The sequence below is a fragment of the Prionailurus viverrinus genome, chromosome E1, assembly GCF_022837055.1.
Source record: "Prionailurus viverrinus isolate Anna chromosome E1, UM_Priviv_1.0, whole genome shotgun sequence".
Taxonomy (NCBI): Eukaryota; Metazoa; Chordata; class Mammalia; order Carnivora; family Felidae; genus Prionailurus; species Prionailurus viverrinus.
The window spans coordinates 9,650,703-9,666,089 of NC_062574.1; the positions used below are offsets into that span (position 1 = coordinate 9,650,703).

General features: G+C 39.0%; 1 protein-coding gene across 17 annotated transcripts in view; it reads left to right on the forward strand.

Moving 5' to 3' along the window:
* NCOR1 (nuclear receptor corepressor 1) overlaps positions 1–15,387 on the forward strand; it is a 161,482-nt gene that overhangs the window by 62,418 nt on the left and 83,677 nt on the right. For 12 of the 17 annotated variants that reach the window (XM_047833002.1, XM_047833003.1, XM_047833001.1 and 9 more), the window contains exons 7-15: positions 2,242–2,298; positions 3,087–3,139; positions 3,473–3,499; positions 5,598–5,664; positions 8,050–8,222; positions 9,638–9,728; positions 12,271–12,449; positions 12,990–13,044; positions 13,927–14,028. In XM_047833002.1, coding sequence (XP_047688958.1) covers positions 2,242–2,298; positions 3,087–3,139; positions 3,473–3,499; positions 5,598–5,664; positions 8,050–8,222; positions 9,638–9,728; positions 12,271–12,449; positions 12,990–13,044; positions 13,927–14,028 — 804 coding nt within the window. The remainder of the gene's footprint in view (positions 1–2,241; positions 2,299–3,086; positions 3,140–3,472; positions 3,500–5,597; positions 5,665–8,049; positions 8,223–9,637; positions 9,729–12,270; positions 12,450–12,989; positions 13,045–13,926; positions 14,029–15,387) is intronic. The other 5 variants (XM_047833006.1, XM_047833007.1, XM_047833015.1 and 2 more) reach the window with 1 other exon arrangement.

Sequence of the window (15,387 nt, forward strand, 5' to 3'; positions counted from 1 at the left end):
CATGCCTGCCTGCCTGCCTGCCTGGCCGTTGGCCCGGTCCTCCTTTCTTAAAGCTGTCCTACCAGAATAGCTTTGAAAGTTCCATTGAAGTGTCAGTACCTTTATCCCAGGATGTTGCCTCTGCCTTCGGGCATCCCAGTGTCTTGTCTTTCTCGTCTGTTGAGTGCGCTCGTGCTTCTAGACCCTGGCTCAAGTATCATTTTCCCTATGAAGATTTTCAGGACCTCTTCTCCTCCTCCTTTTTGTTGTTTTCTTGGTACCTAGCAAACACCTGGCATACAGAACGTATCAACATGTTTGAAGAATTAAGTACTTCTGTCTATAGACTTAGACTAAAAATTACAGTATGGAAATGTGAGGGTTTTAAATTAAAATGTTGGTCTGCCAGACTTGATAGGTTAATATGTTCTTAGCAATTAAGCCAACGTGAAGTCAAATATTTAATAAAACTTCGCAAAACTTAAATCTTGGGTTGCAAACATCTTAAATACCAGCTTTTAAAATTAGCTCTGGAAAGGTGAGTGCCAGATAGGATACTAGTATTTGCCAGAATGTCGCTCTGTGTCTTTTGTGTGTGGTTCCACTTAGCCTGCCCGTTCTGGGTATGGACTAACAACACACAGCCCCTTGAGGGAGCGAAGTGAAGGCACTCCTGGCTGGCTCCGTCAGTAGAGTATGTGGCCCTTGATCTCGGGGTTGTGAGTTTGAGCCCCATGTTAGGTGTAGAGATTACTAAAAATAAATTAATAAACTTAAAAAAAAAAAGCAAATTTAAAAACTGGTGAAGTGTTGGGTCTCGAGAAAGTTAGTTGCGGGTGGAACTAAATTTCCAAGTTTATCATCTGTGATGATGTTCTTTGCATGCTATTTAATATATGCCTAAAGCTAATAAATTTGAATTTCGTGATAATTACATTTTGACTTCTTGAGTTAGTTACCTTAGGACAGTGATTTGTTCTCAACTGGAGGCTGTTTTGGTTGTTACAGCTTGGAGGATAGACAGAGTGCTACTGGCATCTAGTGGGATACTGCTAAATATCCCACAGTGCCTAGGCACAGTCCCCAGAACACGCATCTGGCCCAAATAGTGCCAAGATTGACAAATCCTGCCTTAAAACTATCTATAGAAGTACGATCTGCTATGCAAATTTAATGGAGTTTTATAGTTTTATATTTGACATTATTGATATATTTATTTTTCATCTTAATAACCTTTCAGTTTCCTGGAGTTTGGAAAGTGCATGACACTGTTTTGTGCTTCCTGCACTAGTTGTTTTCACATAACATATATGAAATAAATACTTGATTTTGATTGATAAATGAGATGAAAAGGAGAATGTTTATCTTAAGGAAACATCTTTGTACTTGGAGAATACTGATGAATATCCATTCCCACTTGTGTGCCCCATCAGAAACCCTGCAGAGTCTCCCAGCAGCAAATACATTGAGGTGGGTGGGGGTCTGTGCAGCCGACAGGGAGCCATTGTTAGCAACTGGAATGTGTTGGCTGAGAACCATTGACGTGTTTGGTAGTCCTACAATTCCAGTTTTAACATCTTCAGCATCGAATTTGTTATATTTCATTTGTCCATTCAAGGATGATTTCTATTAGATGGCACATCGGCCTAGATCATTTTACTTTTGAAAATGGACTGTAAAAAAAATGCATAATTCAAAAAAATATGTAATTCAGCATTTATTTACTACTGAACACTTGTGTAATTCAAACTAGTTGTTTCCTCTGTTCAGTTATTACCAAGGTTTTCTTGTAACTAGAATATAAGCTCATAATAAGCTTTTCTTCCAAGAGATCAGTTTGGCTAACACCAGTAAAGACTGGTGACTTTATGGTATTTTATGTTTTAAAATTTTTATTCATGACAGTCCGAGTCGAAGTGTTGAGGGGCTCATTTCTAGTAGTGGATCTGTGTCCCTTCTGCCTAGAATCTTGAGATCTGTTTTCTGTTAAGAACTTAACGAGTCTTCAGGTATTACTTTGAGTACAAATGTGAAGTACTGACTGAATTTTGTGAGGAAGCTATGAAAATGAAAGAGGATATTTCAGCCAATCACGTGACAAGAATATTTGGAAATATAGAAAAGTTCAACTCTAGAGTAGTCTCAGAGATAAAGTAAATAGGGATTGGAGCTAACAGTGGAAAATACTAAATTGGTAGTGATTTTGCACCCAGGTAATACAATTTTTTTAATTGTATAATATAATGATGTCTTTATCTGTAGAAAAAAGCAGAAGAGGCTCATAAAATATTTGAAGGTCTTGGCCCAAAAGTGGAACTGGTAAGTAAGAGATTTCTTTTTCTTTTTTTTTTTAATGTTTATTTTTGAGAGAGAGAGAGAGAAAGAGAGAGAGAGTGAGAGAGCAAGCATGAATGAGGGAAGGGCAGAGAGAGAGGGAGACACAGAATCTGAAGCAGGCTTCAGGCTCTGAACTGTCAGCACAGACCCCAATGTGGGGTTTGAACTCAAGAACCTCGAAATTATGACCTGAGCCGGAGTCAGATGCCTAACCAACTGAGTCCCGCCCCTGGCACCCCAAGAAATTTCTTTTTTCACACTGAGTGTTTTTTTTGGTAATTTTTCTTGAGATAAGATGGAATATAGTCTGTCTACTTTAGAATGAGGGGGATGTGGCTGGGCAGTATGTTGAAAATAACGCCATACAAACTTGGTTACCTTTGCAGAAGTATTATCCTGGGCTTTTTTTTTTTTCCTCCCTGAGGAGCCATTTAATCACGCCAGGTAAAGGCAGGAAGAAGTGAGAACAGAAATAGAAAGCTCTTTGGACCATGCGTTCTTCTTTGCCTTTGAGATTAAAAATCTGAATAAATGTATTTCCTGTGGGCTACAGTGGATTTATAAACATTTTTACAGTAGTCCCATTAATAGGAGATAGGGTAAAGAGAATTGTTCAGGGAACCCCGAAGTCTGGAGGTTTTGGTAGGGCATGTGTTGTGTAGGCCCATGAGTACTTCACCTTGGATTGTGTTAAAATATAAGTTGTTTCTTTGTATTTTCATAGACATGTGTACAACATTTTGTATGTAAATATTTGATTTATTTTATAGCCACTCTATAACCAGCCATCAGATACCAAGGTGTATCATGAGAACATCAAGACGTAAGTATTTATCATCTTTGGAGTTCTTCAGTTAAAGACCATATATTCTATAAAGAGATCATTTTGATGTTATCTGCTGACATATTATTATAATATAGTGTAGGTGTGTTTTAGATTTGTGTAATTTGCTGTCGTTTTACTATATGTTATCTTCCTCTGGCTTCTTGGGGGTTGGGGTAACAGCTTTGAGTTTCCGAGGCCAAAAAATGAAATAAATTATTGCATACAACTAGCTGGTTTTATGATCTGCTAGTAAAAAAGGTGAATACTTAACATTGAAATGGCTTACCTTGAGGCTTGAATTTTTTGCCTCCTGTTTTGTCTTTTTTTCAGTGGAGTACCTGCAAGGCGCATGATGAAGTAAGATAATGAAGCTTTTTCATTTAAGACTAGTGATGACACCGTCCCCCACCAAGCCACATCTGCCATTGCAAAGTAGAAGTGCCACGGATCATTTTATCATTATTCAAAATCCTATTCTAGGGAAATCCCTTCCATGACTCTTGCTAATGACGGTATTTGTAGACCCTTCTGCCATTTAATGTCCTGGTGCCTTGGAAGCGCTCTGTCACCTCACGTGGGTGAGGAGACTGCTCCACAATGTAGTTTGCTTAGCCTTGCTCATCCTAGATACCAGGCCTTTCTGGATGCAGATTCTGGAATAAGAGCATAAGTGAAAAGAAAACCTAATTTCTCGATCTGATTGAAGTAAGAGAGGAAGCTAGATAGGTATCTTTTTTTTTTTTTTTTAAATTATCATACTTTAAGAGAATTGAGGTGAATGATTCTTAGTTTATAACGAAAATGTGATATTTCTACTTTATGTTTTATTAAGAATAATAATCGGAACATTTTAATTATCTGCTAGTACAGTTACTGATGAGCACATTGCTATTTATATATCATCTCTATATTTTTTCTTTTAAAACCTTTCTTACTGAGAGTATGTGCAGTAGTTGACTACTTTGCAGAATTGGTGGCAAATATAATTTGCATGGTAGTATGCATGAAAAAAATTGAAATTTGAATACTTTTAACTTTTGTTAAGTAAGTGGTTTATAATGATAGTCATGTAACTTAGAATTTTTCTGTGAGATGCTACTGTGGTCTTGACCGCCCTTAGAAGTAGGTTTAGGCAAAACTCATAAAATATACCTTGTTTTGAAACTGTTTAGCTGTTTTAACATTTTTTGAAAGAAGAATAGCAGATAAAATCTAGTTGGCTACCGTTAATGATATTTTTCCCCCCCAACAAAGCTTCAGTTACGTTTGTGTTCTGTCTTTTCCCTGCTAGTATTAGCTGGAGAGCAGCTCTGTCTGATTTATTTCATGTTGTCTACACTGCCCCACTACAGTGCTTAGCACACTGTCCTGGGATGGGTTACTGACTGGCTGACTTCTTCACTTAAATCCTAGGAAACCTTTTAAATTACGTTTATTGATTGTCATGTGCTTTTGAGTAGCACATAATTAAAATGAGAGCAAACTGAGTTTATGGTAGCACTTCTGTACGTCAGCTTGGGAGATAATCGTTTACTCAGCTGCATGCATCCATATGAATCGTGTGGTACCTCTTCTCTCATCGCCGTCATTTGCTTTGTATGAAATAGCAGATATACCTTTTAATAATTCTTTTCATGTCTTGGCTACTTTCCCATATAGCCAGCTCCTGACTGTCCATGCTAATTTGAGTGGAGCCAGTGTCACTGTTAGTCCCGAGTGGCAGATAATCCAAAAAATTACTTCTACTTGCCTTGGCTTTGTATTTATATTTGAATAATCAGCTTGAAATCCTTTCTGGAAGTAGGTGGGGTATAACTATTTATATTTGAACCTGCATGTCATTGTTTTTGAAGATCGCAATGCTTCACATTTAAAAAGTGTGTAACTGTTTCATTAAGATGCAAGAGAAGTCTTCCTGTCTTGTGCCATTGCCCTCCATGACTTCTTAGAGTGGATTATATGTCATTTCTGTGACTGAAGGAAATCTTCTGTGTCAAGCAGAAGTCCCCTCTCTCTTTGTGGGTGTACGTTCTCCTAGAGGGGAGATCAGCACCATACCTGGGGCAGGGAGGTAACTTTAAAAGCTTCTCCTTCTCTTCTACCTCCCCTCCTCTAAGAGCGCACAAAGACGCTTAGATCACCAGAGATCTTAAGAAGAATCAGTAACTGTGTAATTATAACTTGAAAATGTTTGCCTTATACTTGGATGTCATAATTGAAAATGAACTATTTGTATAAAATCTTGCTGTAGAGTGGGAGGAATTTTAGTCAGTTCTAATTATTGCAAAAGTCTTATTTTGCAGGGTGAAAAAATTAAGATTAACTTTGATTACATCAGATATTCCTAAGTGATCTTTGCTTGTTTTTCAGTGTCTCTGAAAAAAAAAAAAAAAAGTGATGCATTATTAAGTTGTGCTTTTTCTTAATGTCATACAACCATATTTTTCTCTTCTAGAAACCAGGTGATGAGGAAAAAACTCATTTTATTTTTTAAAAGAAGAAATCATGCAAGAAAACAAAGGGTGAGGTCCTATCCTTTAACTGAAATTTGTACAACTTTCCCATTCATGCTCATTTAGGCATTTGCTTTCCCTTTATTAGTGAGAGTGGCTCTTGATTATATTTGAGAGAAGGTGCTAATGTAGAAAGTAACTGGGTAGAACTTAAATACAAATGTAATCCTAGCAACATTTGACATTTAATGTCATTATCAAATTAATTTCTTTGGCCATCCGTGTCTAGCATTTTCATCTAGTCAAAATAAAGAAAATGGTGAGTAGTTAAAAAAGAATATGAGAGAACTAGGACGTTCTACATTTAGTCTCTTAAACCCTCAAACAAATGTGGGTAAGTTACGGTCATGCTAAGTAGACATTACTGTTCGTTCTTACTAGGAACCGGGTCAGCTAAAGTTCAGCTTTTTGAAATTCACATACTTTTTCATATTTATCATATGACTCGCAGTCCAGAAGTTTGGTGGTTATGATCTTCACGGAAATGAAGTTACAGAAAATACAATGCCAGAATACCACTTTCCGCAATGTGTTCGTACTCAATTTAGGCACACTTGATTCGTTGAAATTCAGTTGCTTAGCAAATAGATGATGTCCTTTAATTCACATCAGAAATGAACTGTGTACCCTATATTTAATGACATGACAGTTTAATGAATTGTAAAGCTCAAGAGTCAGCAGCTTTTACTTGATCTATAACTTCTAATGAAATTTGTCAGTCTGGTCCTTCAGATACTATCTGAAATTACTGGGGTTTTTTTTTGGTGGGGGGCAAAATCATATAAATATTAACTAAGAAATTAGCTAAAGTATGTTTTTCCTCCCAGTAATTTTGTTGTAATTATGGTAATTGCTAAATTCGCTGCCTGGTGATACAAACATAGAAGCATAGGCTTTGTTTTTTCGGACTTCACAGACTATGTAGTTATAACGTTTCTGTGTGCACTGATTTGTTTAATAAATATCTGTTGGCTGTTTACTCTGTCCCATGTATTATTCTACAGAGGTGAGCAAGATAGCCATATGGCTTTAATCCTTAGGGAGCCTGCGGCATAACTGGGGGGCAGACAAGTCAGCAGGGAATTACAGTATGTGATCGCACTGCGGTACAGGACATACAGAGGACTGTGGGACCGTGTACGAATGGCAGCTGATTTGCCATGTGCGAATCATAAAGGGGAGTTGCAGGAAAACCAGAAACCCTGGAAATTTGAACAGGCCCAGGGAGCAGCTTACGTGAAGGTCTGGGAGGTGGAGGGAGTGGGGCAGGTTCAGGCTGAGCTGCCTGGCCCCTGAGGCCCACCTAAGAGACTTTGGGTTAGACCCCAAGGGCATCTTTGCAGTGTTTGAACTCAGGAAGTGACATGTCCAGGTTTGTATTCTAAGAATTGGCATCTGGCTACACCATTAGAACGCTTGAGAGACTTTGAGGAGGCTCTTACTTTGATGTAGGTGAAGGATGATGTTGGCCTGGACTGAGGAGCCAGCGGGAGACATGGAGAAAGTGTGAGGGATACACAAGACGTACAGGAGTTGGAAAGAACGATCGGGAAGTGTGTGGAGGTGGCATGGAGTGTGAGGAGGGTAATATTCTCCCCTCTGGTGCCACTTTCTTGAGACGACCAGTGTTCATGGGTTTTCATGAGTCCTTCTACACCTTTTTCTATCTGTGTGTTGACGTGTTCACAGTTCTGTGCTAATAACGGAGACTTCTTGCTTCTCGGTTTAAAAAAATGAGATCATACATTACTCATTTCTCTAAAAGGATTGGTTCTTGATTTCATGTAGTTCACTGCATTTGTTTTTATCGTAAAGTACAACCAATCCCTGCCTTTTCCAGACTATCAAAAATGTGAATTAGATACCATTATTTATGGTAACAAAAACCTTCAAGTAACCAAAACCTCCAGCAGCAGAGGAAGGGTTAAAGTGTGAGTGTTTTCTGTGACAGATTGGAAGGAAAGCACCAGAATGTTAATATGATTGCTGTTGGGTGATCGAGATTATGAACTATTTGCATGTTTCTGTTATTAATTTTCCATTTTTGTTGACAATGAAGACCTACGTACATTGTTATCGGGAAAATAATAAAAGTAGCTGATCAGCTGCCAGTAGTAGCTCATTAATTAATTAATTTATTTTAGTCTTAACATTAACTGAAAAAAACAAAAAAAAAAATCAGCCAAAATGTGCTCTATATGCTGACCTTCATAGGAAACAGAGCTCTTTCCTCTCTCCTCTTTCAGATCAAGGACAGCTTTTCATTCACAGTTGAGTCCTAGGCCAAATGTACTCCTGACTTAGCCTTAAGAAGTAGCATTTACTTTAAAGTATTAGGTTTGTCAGGATGACAGAGTTTAGTTTAATTATTAATTTGCTACGGGTATTTAATAGGAACAAAAAATCTGCCAACGTTATGATCAGCTCATGGAGGCATGGGAGAAAAAAGTGGACAGAATAGAAAATAATCCCCGGAGAAAAGCTAAAGAAAGCAAAACAAGGGAGTACTATGAAAAGCAGTTTCCAGAAATTCGAAAACAAAGAGAACAACAAGAAAGGTTTCAGCGGTAAGTAGTTTGATGGGTAGTGCCTATGCTCTTCTCCTGGCTAACGGCTAGGCTCTTCCTCTCCGAAAGAGTTACTCTTGTGCTCTTTGTCTCAGTGTTAATGGTTACCCGAATCTGCTCTTAAGAAAGTTCAGAAAGAACTTGCATTTTGAATATAAAACTTCATTAACAGCTTGCAAAGATTATGTCTTGGTGAATTTAATATTAATTTTTTATATTTAGTGATGCTGTTCAACCTAAATTTAAATGAATATCTTGAAATTAATTCTTCTGTTCTTTTTTTGAAAAAAACTTTTTTAACATTTATTCATTTTTTTGAGACAGCGACAGAGTGTGAGTGGGGGAGGAGCAGGGAGAGAGGGAGACACAGAATCCGAAGCAGGCTCAAGGCTCCGAGCTGTCAGCACAGAGCCCGACGTGGGGCTTGAACCCACACACCGTGAGATCATGGCCTGAGCTGAAGTCGGCCGCTTAACTGACCGAGCCACCCAGGCACCCCAATTCTTCTGTTCTTGAAGATACCCATTCCTTTAGAACTGATAGTTAAAAAGAGTAGACTTACACATTTCTTTGTCCTTCGTTATCTAGTAATATGACCAAACAGTATTTAGATCGATTGCTAATTAAGAAATTCTTTGGTATTGGTAGATAGTTTCTGATTTGTTTTTACTTGGAGAACAAGTATTTTGCAAGAGTAAATGCTTTAGATTTCTTCTCCACTGTCTCTTGTAAGAGTATATGTAAGCCTTAATTCTTTTCATCACGATAAAGCTTTTGTGAGGGACGATGGTTGTTATCCCTCCCCTTTAAAAAATATTTAATGTATTTTTCAAAGTCTGCTGTCTACTCTGGAAGGCAAAGATTACTAATTGAAATGGAAATGTCACCATTACCTGTGGTTTTCTAGAATTTTCCCATAAGTGGTTCTGCCATTTGAACTTGGACATGTAACCTTTAAATCTTAATCTCAGGCGTAGCTGGGTGGCTCAGTTGGTTAAGCATCTGACTCTTGACTTCAGCTCAGGTCACCATCTCACAGTTTGTGAGTTTGAGCCCTGCATTGGGCTCTGCGCTGTCAGTGTAGAGCCTGCTTGGGATTCTGTCTCCCTCTCTCTCTGCCCCTCCCCTGCTTGCTCTCTATTTCTCTCTTTCAAAAAAACAAAAACAAAACCCAAAAACATTAAAAACAAAAAAAAATTTTTTAAATCTTAATCTCAACATTTAAATCGTTCTTCTATAGAGTTCTAATCTTCAAGCATATTACTTAAACGAGTGGCTCAATAGCATTTCTTCTCTGACTTCTAGTCAGGTAAAAAAGTCCCATTCAGTAGAGTAATGTATATAAAAGTAACTTAATTGATGTCTTCTTTATGGAATGCCTTTAAATACATTTATAATTTCTTTCTCGTATTTAGAGTTGGGCAGAGGGGAGCTGGTCTTTCAGCCACGATTGCTAGGAGCGAGCATGAGATTTCTGAAATTATTGATGGGCTCTCTGAGCAGGAGGTAAGACAATTAATTTAATTTTTATTTCATTGATTATTCAGGCATTTTAGCCTCCTATGCCAGGAACTAGGGGTTTATTTGTACATCAGTGAGGGAACATTTATAGAGCTTGGACTGTTCCAAAGACTGGCCGACCACTGAAGGTTTTAAACCAAGCGGTTACACAATTGTGTTGGCATTGTACATAGGTGGTTTTGGCGGCAGGGAGGCTTGGAAAGAGGCGAGGAGGCTGTTCAGATAAATAAGAGCCTGAATCAGGGCAACAGTGGCAGGGATGTATCGGAGCAGACTGATAGGAGAGATTCATCGGAGGTGGAATGGGCAGGGTAAGGTGGATTGAGAAGGAAGAGAAGTGGAAAGTGACTCCCCAGTTTCTAGGTTAGAGGAGTGAGCTGGTGGTGCCATTTTCTAAAAGAACAAAGGAGCATGTATTTTGCGGGTATTTGTATGTTGAGTTGTGGACCCGAGGTGTGGGTGGATTCTCCAAAGTGTGCTCTCTAGCCAGGGGAGCCTGGGAGAGAGATTTGATATGGATCAATAAATCAGTGCTGAATAAGAAGAAATTTCAGTCCCTAACATGAGTCTTCTTAGCTGTTGTTCAAGGTTGGTTTCTAAAGATTGGTCTCTAAAGTTTGTCTCTAAAGGTTGGTCCAAAAGCCACCTCTTGTTTATTTAGTTTTTCTGGTTTTGATTTTATATACTGTTTTGTTTTTTTTGTTTTTTTTTTTTATAAACCTCATCTGTGGTATCAACTATGCTTCAATTAAAACACACACACACACACACACACACACACACACACACACACACACACCCACACACACCCCCCCCCCCACACACACCCACATCCACCCACCCACCACCACCAGAAAACCTCATGTCGAAATTCTGAAGGTCTTGCTTATTAGAATGTGGTGGTCTCCTTAAGTAATGATCAAAGACAATGATTCAGTTGCTATATATTTCAAAATTTGTGGTCATAATCCCTGCAATGATGACTAAATCTGTGTTAAATTTCGTTGCTTGCTTTTTGACTGATTTCAGTAGGGCACATCTGTAAGCATCCAAAACTAGGAACCACCTGAGGTGACTTCAAGCTAATGTGTCTGCCCCAAGCTGTTCTTTGGTCTTCAGACTGATTGAGAGTACCCCACAAAATTAGACACTTTGTAAGGACTGAGTGTAAGGCGGTATCCACTTCTGTAAGGAAGAGTTTTAGGGAAAAACAAAACCTAGCTTTGTGTTGGGGTCAATACCTGTAATTTTGGTTAAAGGTCTTTCATAGAAATTTATGCTTATGAACTCAGGAAATTAAACTTCGGGAAAAACTAATTGTATAGATGTAACAAAGTTTTAGTTGAAATTCTAAGGATAATGGTCTTCAACTTTCAGTGGAGAGATTATGTAAAGTTAGCAAGGAGTATTATACACGTGAGTTTAATTTAAAATCAATGCCCTTAGGATTTTGGTGCCTGTTTGCTTTTTTTTTCTATTTATTGGTCTCTAAAATGACATTAAGACTTACTGTCTAAAATGACATTAAGATTCTTAAAAATAAGACTGTTAATGTAATTAAGTGTTTCTTAAGATCATTATTTCACTGAATTTAACATTACTTATTTAGGTCAAAAATTTTATTATTTGGAGCGTCTGGGTGGCTTAGTTGGTCAAGCGTCTTAGTCTTTTTTTCCTTTTTTTAATGTTTATTTATTTATTTTGAGAGAGGTAGTGCACAAGTGGGGGAGGGGCAGAGAGAGAGAGAGAGAGAGAGAGAGAGAGAGAGAGAGAGAATCCCAAGCAGGCTCTGCACTGTTGGTGTAGAGCCCAGCGTGGGACTCCATCTCAGGAACCGTGAGATATGACCTGAGCCGAAATCGAGAGTCAGATGATTAATCGACTGAGCCACCCAGGTGCTCCTCTGCATCAGACTCTTGGTCTCAGGGTCGTGAGTTCAAGACCTGTGTTGGGCTCCTCACTAGATGTGAAGCCTACTTAAAAAAAAATAAAAGAAATAAAAATTTATTACTTGAAGTATCTACTTCTTTTAAGTAAAAATCTCTTCTCAAATTGTAGTAGTGGGATATAAAAAAAATAACATGTATCACCTCTGTCTCTATAATTCATTTAATGAGCTTTTTTTTTTTTTAGTGTTTATTTTTGAGAGAGAGAGAGAGAGAGAGACAGGCAGACAGAGCACGAGCAAGGGAGGGGCAGAGAGAGAGGGAGACACAGAATTGGAAGCAGGCTCCAGGCCCTGAGCTGTCAGCATAGAGCCTGATACGGGGCTCGAACTCACAAACCGTGAGATCATTACCTGAGCTGTAGTCGGACACTTAACCGACCGAGCCACCCAGGCGCCCATTTAATGAGTGCTTATTGGATATATGAGTAATTACTATATGTTAGATGTTATGGTACACACTGCTATTGACATTAAATTACATATGTGGTTTTTCTGGCTTCTATTATGATAGCTGGTCTATAGCCCTCTTTAAATTTTATTCTACATAAATTATGTTTGTTTTTTTTTTTTTTTTTTCAGAATAATGAGAAACAAATGCGGCAACTCTCTGTGATCCCACCTATGATGTTTGATGCAGAACAGAGACGAGTCAAATTCATCAACATGAATGGACTCATGGAAGATCCTATGAAAGTTTATAAAGATAGGCAGTTTATGAATGTTTGGACTGACCACGAGAAGGAGATCTTTAAGGACAAGTAATTTAAACTTTAAATTGTTTTCTAATAGAAGCTCACATAAATTCGTGAAAAGTATTTGGCATTCCCTTGTAAATTGAACTGTTTCTCCACAAACTTGGCCCCCCTTTGACATTTGAATGGATCCTGTGGAAAGTAGAGAGTGTAGATTTGATATGATTTTCCCATAGGTTTGTAGATGGGAACAAAGTTAACAGATGAGAGCTGAACTGGGGTTGCAGAGTCATGTTAAGTGTGGTACCCAAGCTTGGGTGGTGTCTGAGTCACCTGGGGGTGCTTTTCAAAAGTCCAGATGTCTGTGCTGTACCATAGACCAATCCAGTTAGTTCCTGGTGGATGGTGCCCAGGAATCCGTGCCCTTAAAACACTCTAGTGAGTCTGCTGTTGTTCCTCAAGTTGGCAGCTAGGGATCCGTGGGAAACAGTCTGTGCTAATATTTCTGTTCCCGAGGTCCCCCCCACCCCGCCTCTTTTGAAGTTGTTAAAATGTTTGTGTGTATGGGTGTATGTGTTGTTGTTGTTTTTCTCTTTTTTTACTCAGGTTTATCCAGCATCCAAAAAACTTTGGACTAATTGCATCCTACTTGGAAAGAAAGGTAAGAAATGGTTTGCATTGAGAATGTTTATAGGTTTGTGATGGTTGCTACTTTGAAGTTTTGTGCTCTAATATACAGAAGTATTTAAATAGAATAGATTTTTAGAAAGATTCTCACATGACTAGTATAGTGATATTTAGAATTATGTAACAAATCTTAAGCACAGAACATAGTCTGATTTTCATGGTTAATGGAAAACAGCCTGATACTGGGTTTTCCTAGAAACACATAGACTACAGTGCGTTTTAAACCTTACTTGGGGCGGGGCGCCTGGGTGGCGCAGTCGGTTAAGCGTCCGACTTCAGCCAGGTCACGATCTCGCAGTCCATGAGTTCGAGCCCCGCGTCAGGCTCTGGGCTGATGGCTCGGAGCCTGGAGCCTGTTTCTGATTCTGTGTCTCCCTCTCTCTCTGCCCCTCCCCCGTTCATGCTCTGTCTCTCTCTGTCCCAAAAAATAAAAAAATAAACGTTAAACCTTACTGAAGTTCTGATTAAAATATCAGAATCCTGATTTTCCTTGAAAAATTGTCCCACAAAGGATGGGATGTAGTGTCTTTGACAAAATATTTAAAGAGACATTTTGAATATTTACATGTCTGCAGTAAGAAAGAGAATTTAGTTACTCCTTAATAAGGAAGTGCTTGAATGTTTCTGATAGCTTCTGATATCTTTTATGTAATTTGGATTAGGATAACTGGAATTGTCCTTTAAAATATAAAGATAATGAATGTGTTTTTAGAGCGTAGATATGCCTTAAAATGCTAGCCATATGTTTCTCCTTAATTTATACCTTGAGAATATTAGAAATTTCCTTTGAAAGTGTTACTTGATTTTTTAAAAAAATTTATTCCTTTGGCTCTTCAAAATATTTTTTTCCTTATAGAGTGTTCCTGATTGTGTTTTATATTACTACTTAACCAAGAAAAATGAGAATTATAAAGCCCTAGTAAGAAGGAATTACGGAAAACGCAGAGGAAGAAACCAGGTGCGTTTCCTTATTGTATCGAAGGTGTTTCGGGCTTGGTGGAGATACGGAGATGAAAAATGTTATAACCGGAGCCTCGTACTTACAACATGTATTGTAGGGATTGACATTTCATTAAATAATTAGGATGTTATGAACATGTTATTATTTTGAAATTAATACATATTTAACGCATTACGCCATCTACTTTGAATGTACTGGAAAGTTTCTAGTTTGATAAGATTATTGAAAAAAATTTTATACTTCTATATGATCTAAATTGTGCCTGTCAGTGGTAACAGTGATAATGTGAATATGGGCCCCATGACACCTCATTTAATAATACCATTTTTCTCAGTCCTTTTGTCTGTGAAGGGGGCAGGTAGAATATGGGAGAAGTACAGAGAAATAGAGCGTGGTAATTAGCGGAGAAGATAGTTTACTGGCATACCGGGGACCTGACTTTGTTTCAGATTAACTTCATTTCTGGAGTTTAGATAGTTTACGTTAAAAAGCACTTGATCTTAAAAGATAGTTTTTAATACAGCGCAGCGTACGTTTTCACAGTTGGAATTCAGTCCTTCAGAAACTTTTCTCCAAAATAACGGATCAGCAGCTGTCACAGCTCACGTGTGCGTTACCAGCGTGGCTGCTGGGACCGTGTGGTCGCCCTCGCCCTTGCTCTCCGCACCCAGTTTCATCTCGCACGACAGCCGCTGACTGCTGATTAGTGTTCCTAAAGCTCTCCCGGTTTCCCCACACAGCCACCCTTTCTTTCCTTAGCCACCCTGCTTACCAGATACAGATTGACACGGTTCTCTCATTATCCGTAGCCATAACCTGTTGTGTTTTCTGGTCATTGTTTCCTACAGAATACCACTACCTCGCAGGACAGGATGTGATTACATATCCTTCGGGAACAGTATTTCTTGGTCAGTAAAAGTACAGGGAGTGTTTCACGAGTCGACTGCGTGAAACGCTGCCAGAGGTTGAGTGAGCTGAGGTGTCCTAAGTGTGCATTTTCAGTGGGTTGGTGAGGGGGCCGGAAATAAGACGGTAGGGAGGGGAAGGGAGTGTGGGAGGTGAGCAGGTGGCAGCGTGCAGGTGTGCCCCGTCTGTAAGATTTGCTTATGAAGGGGAACAGAGAAATGGGCGATGAGGATCGAAAGGGAGGAAAGAGTGGCCCTGTACGCTGATGCGGCTGGTACTGTGGACGCAGAGAGAGGGACGGTCGTGGGGCTCCACCAAGAGTCGCTACCTGACGGGGAGCAAACTCAATGTTGGCATTGAGGCGGGACATGCTGTTCTGCTAAAAGGCACCAGGGCTTCCCACAGAGAAAGTGGAATCAAACAAATTAGCTAGAGATGCTAGAGCCCATC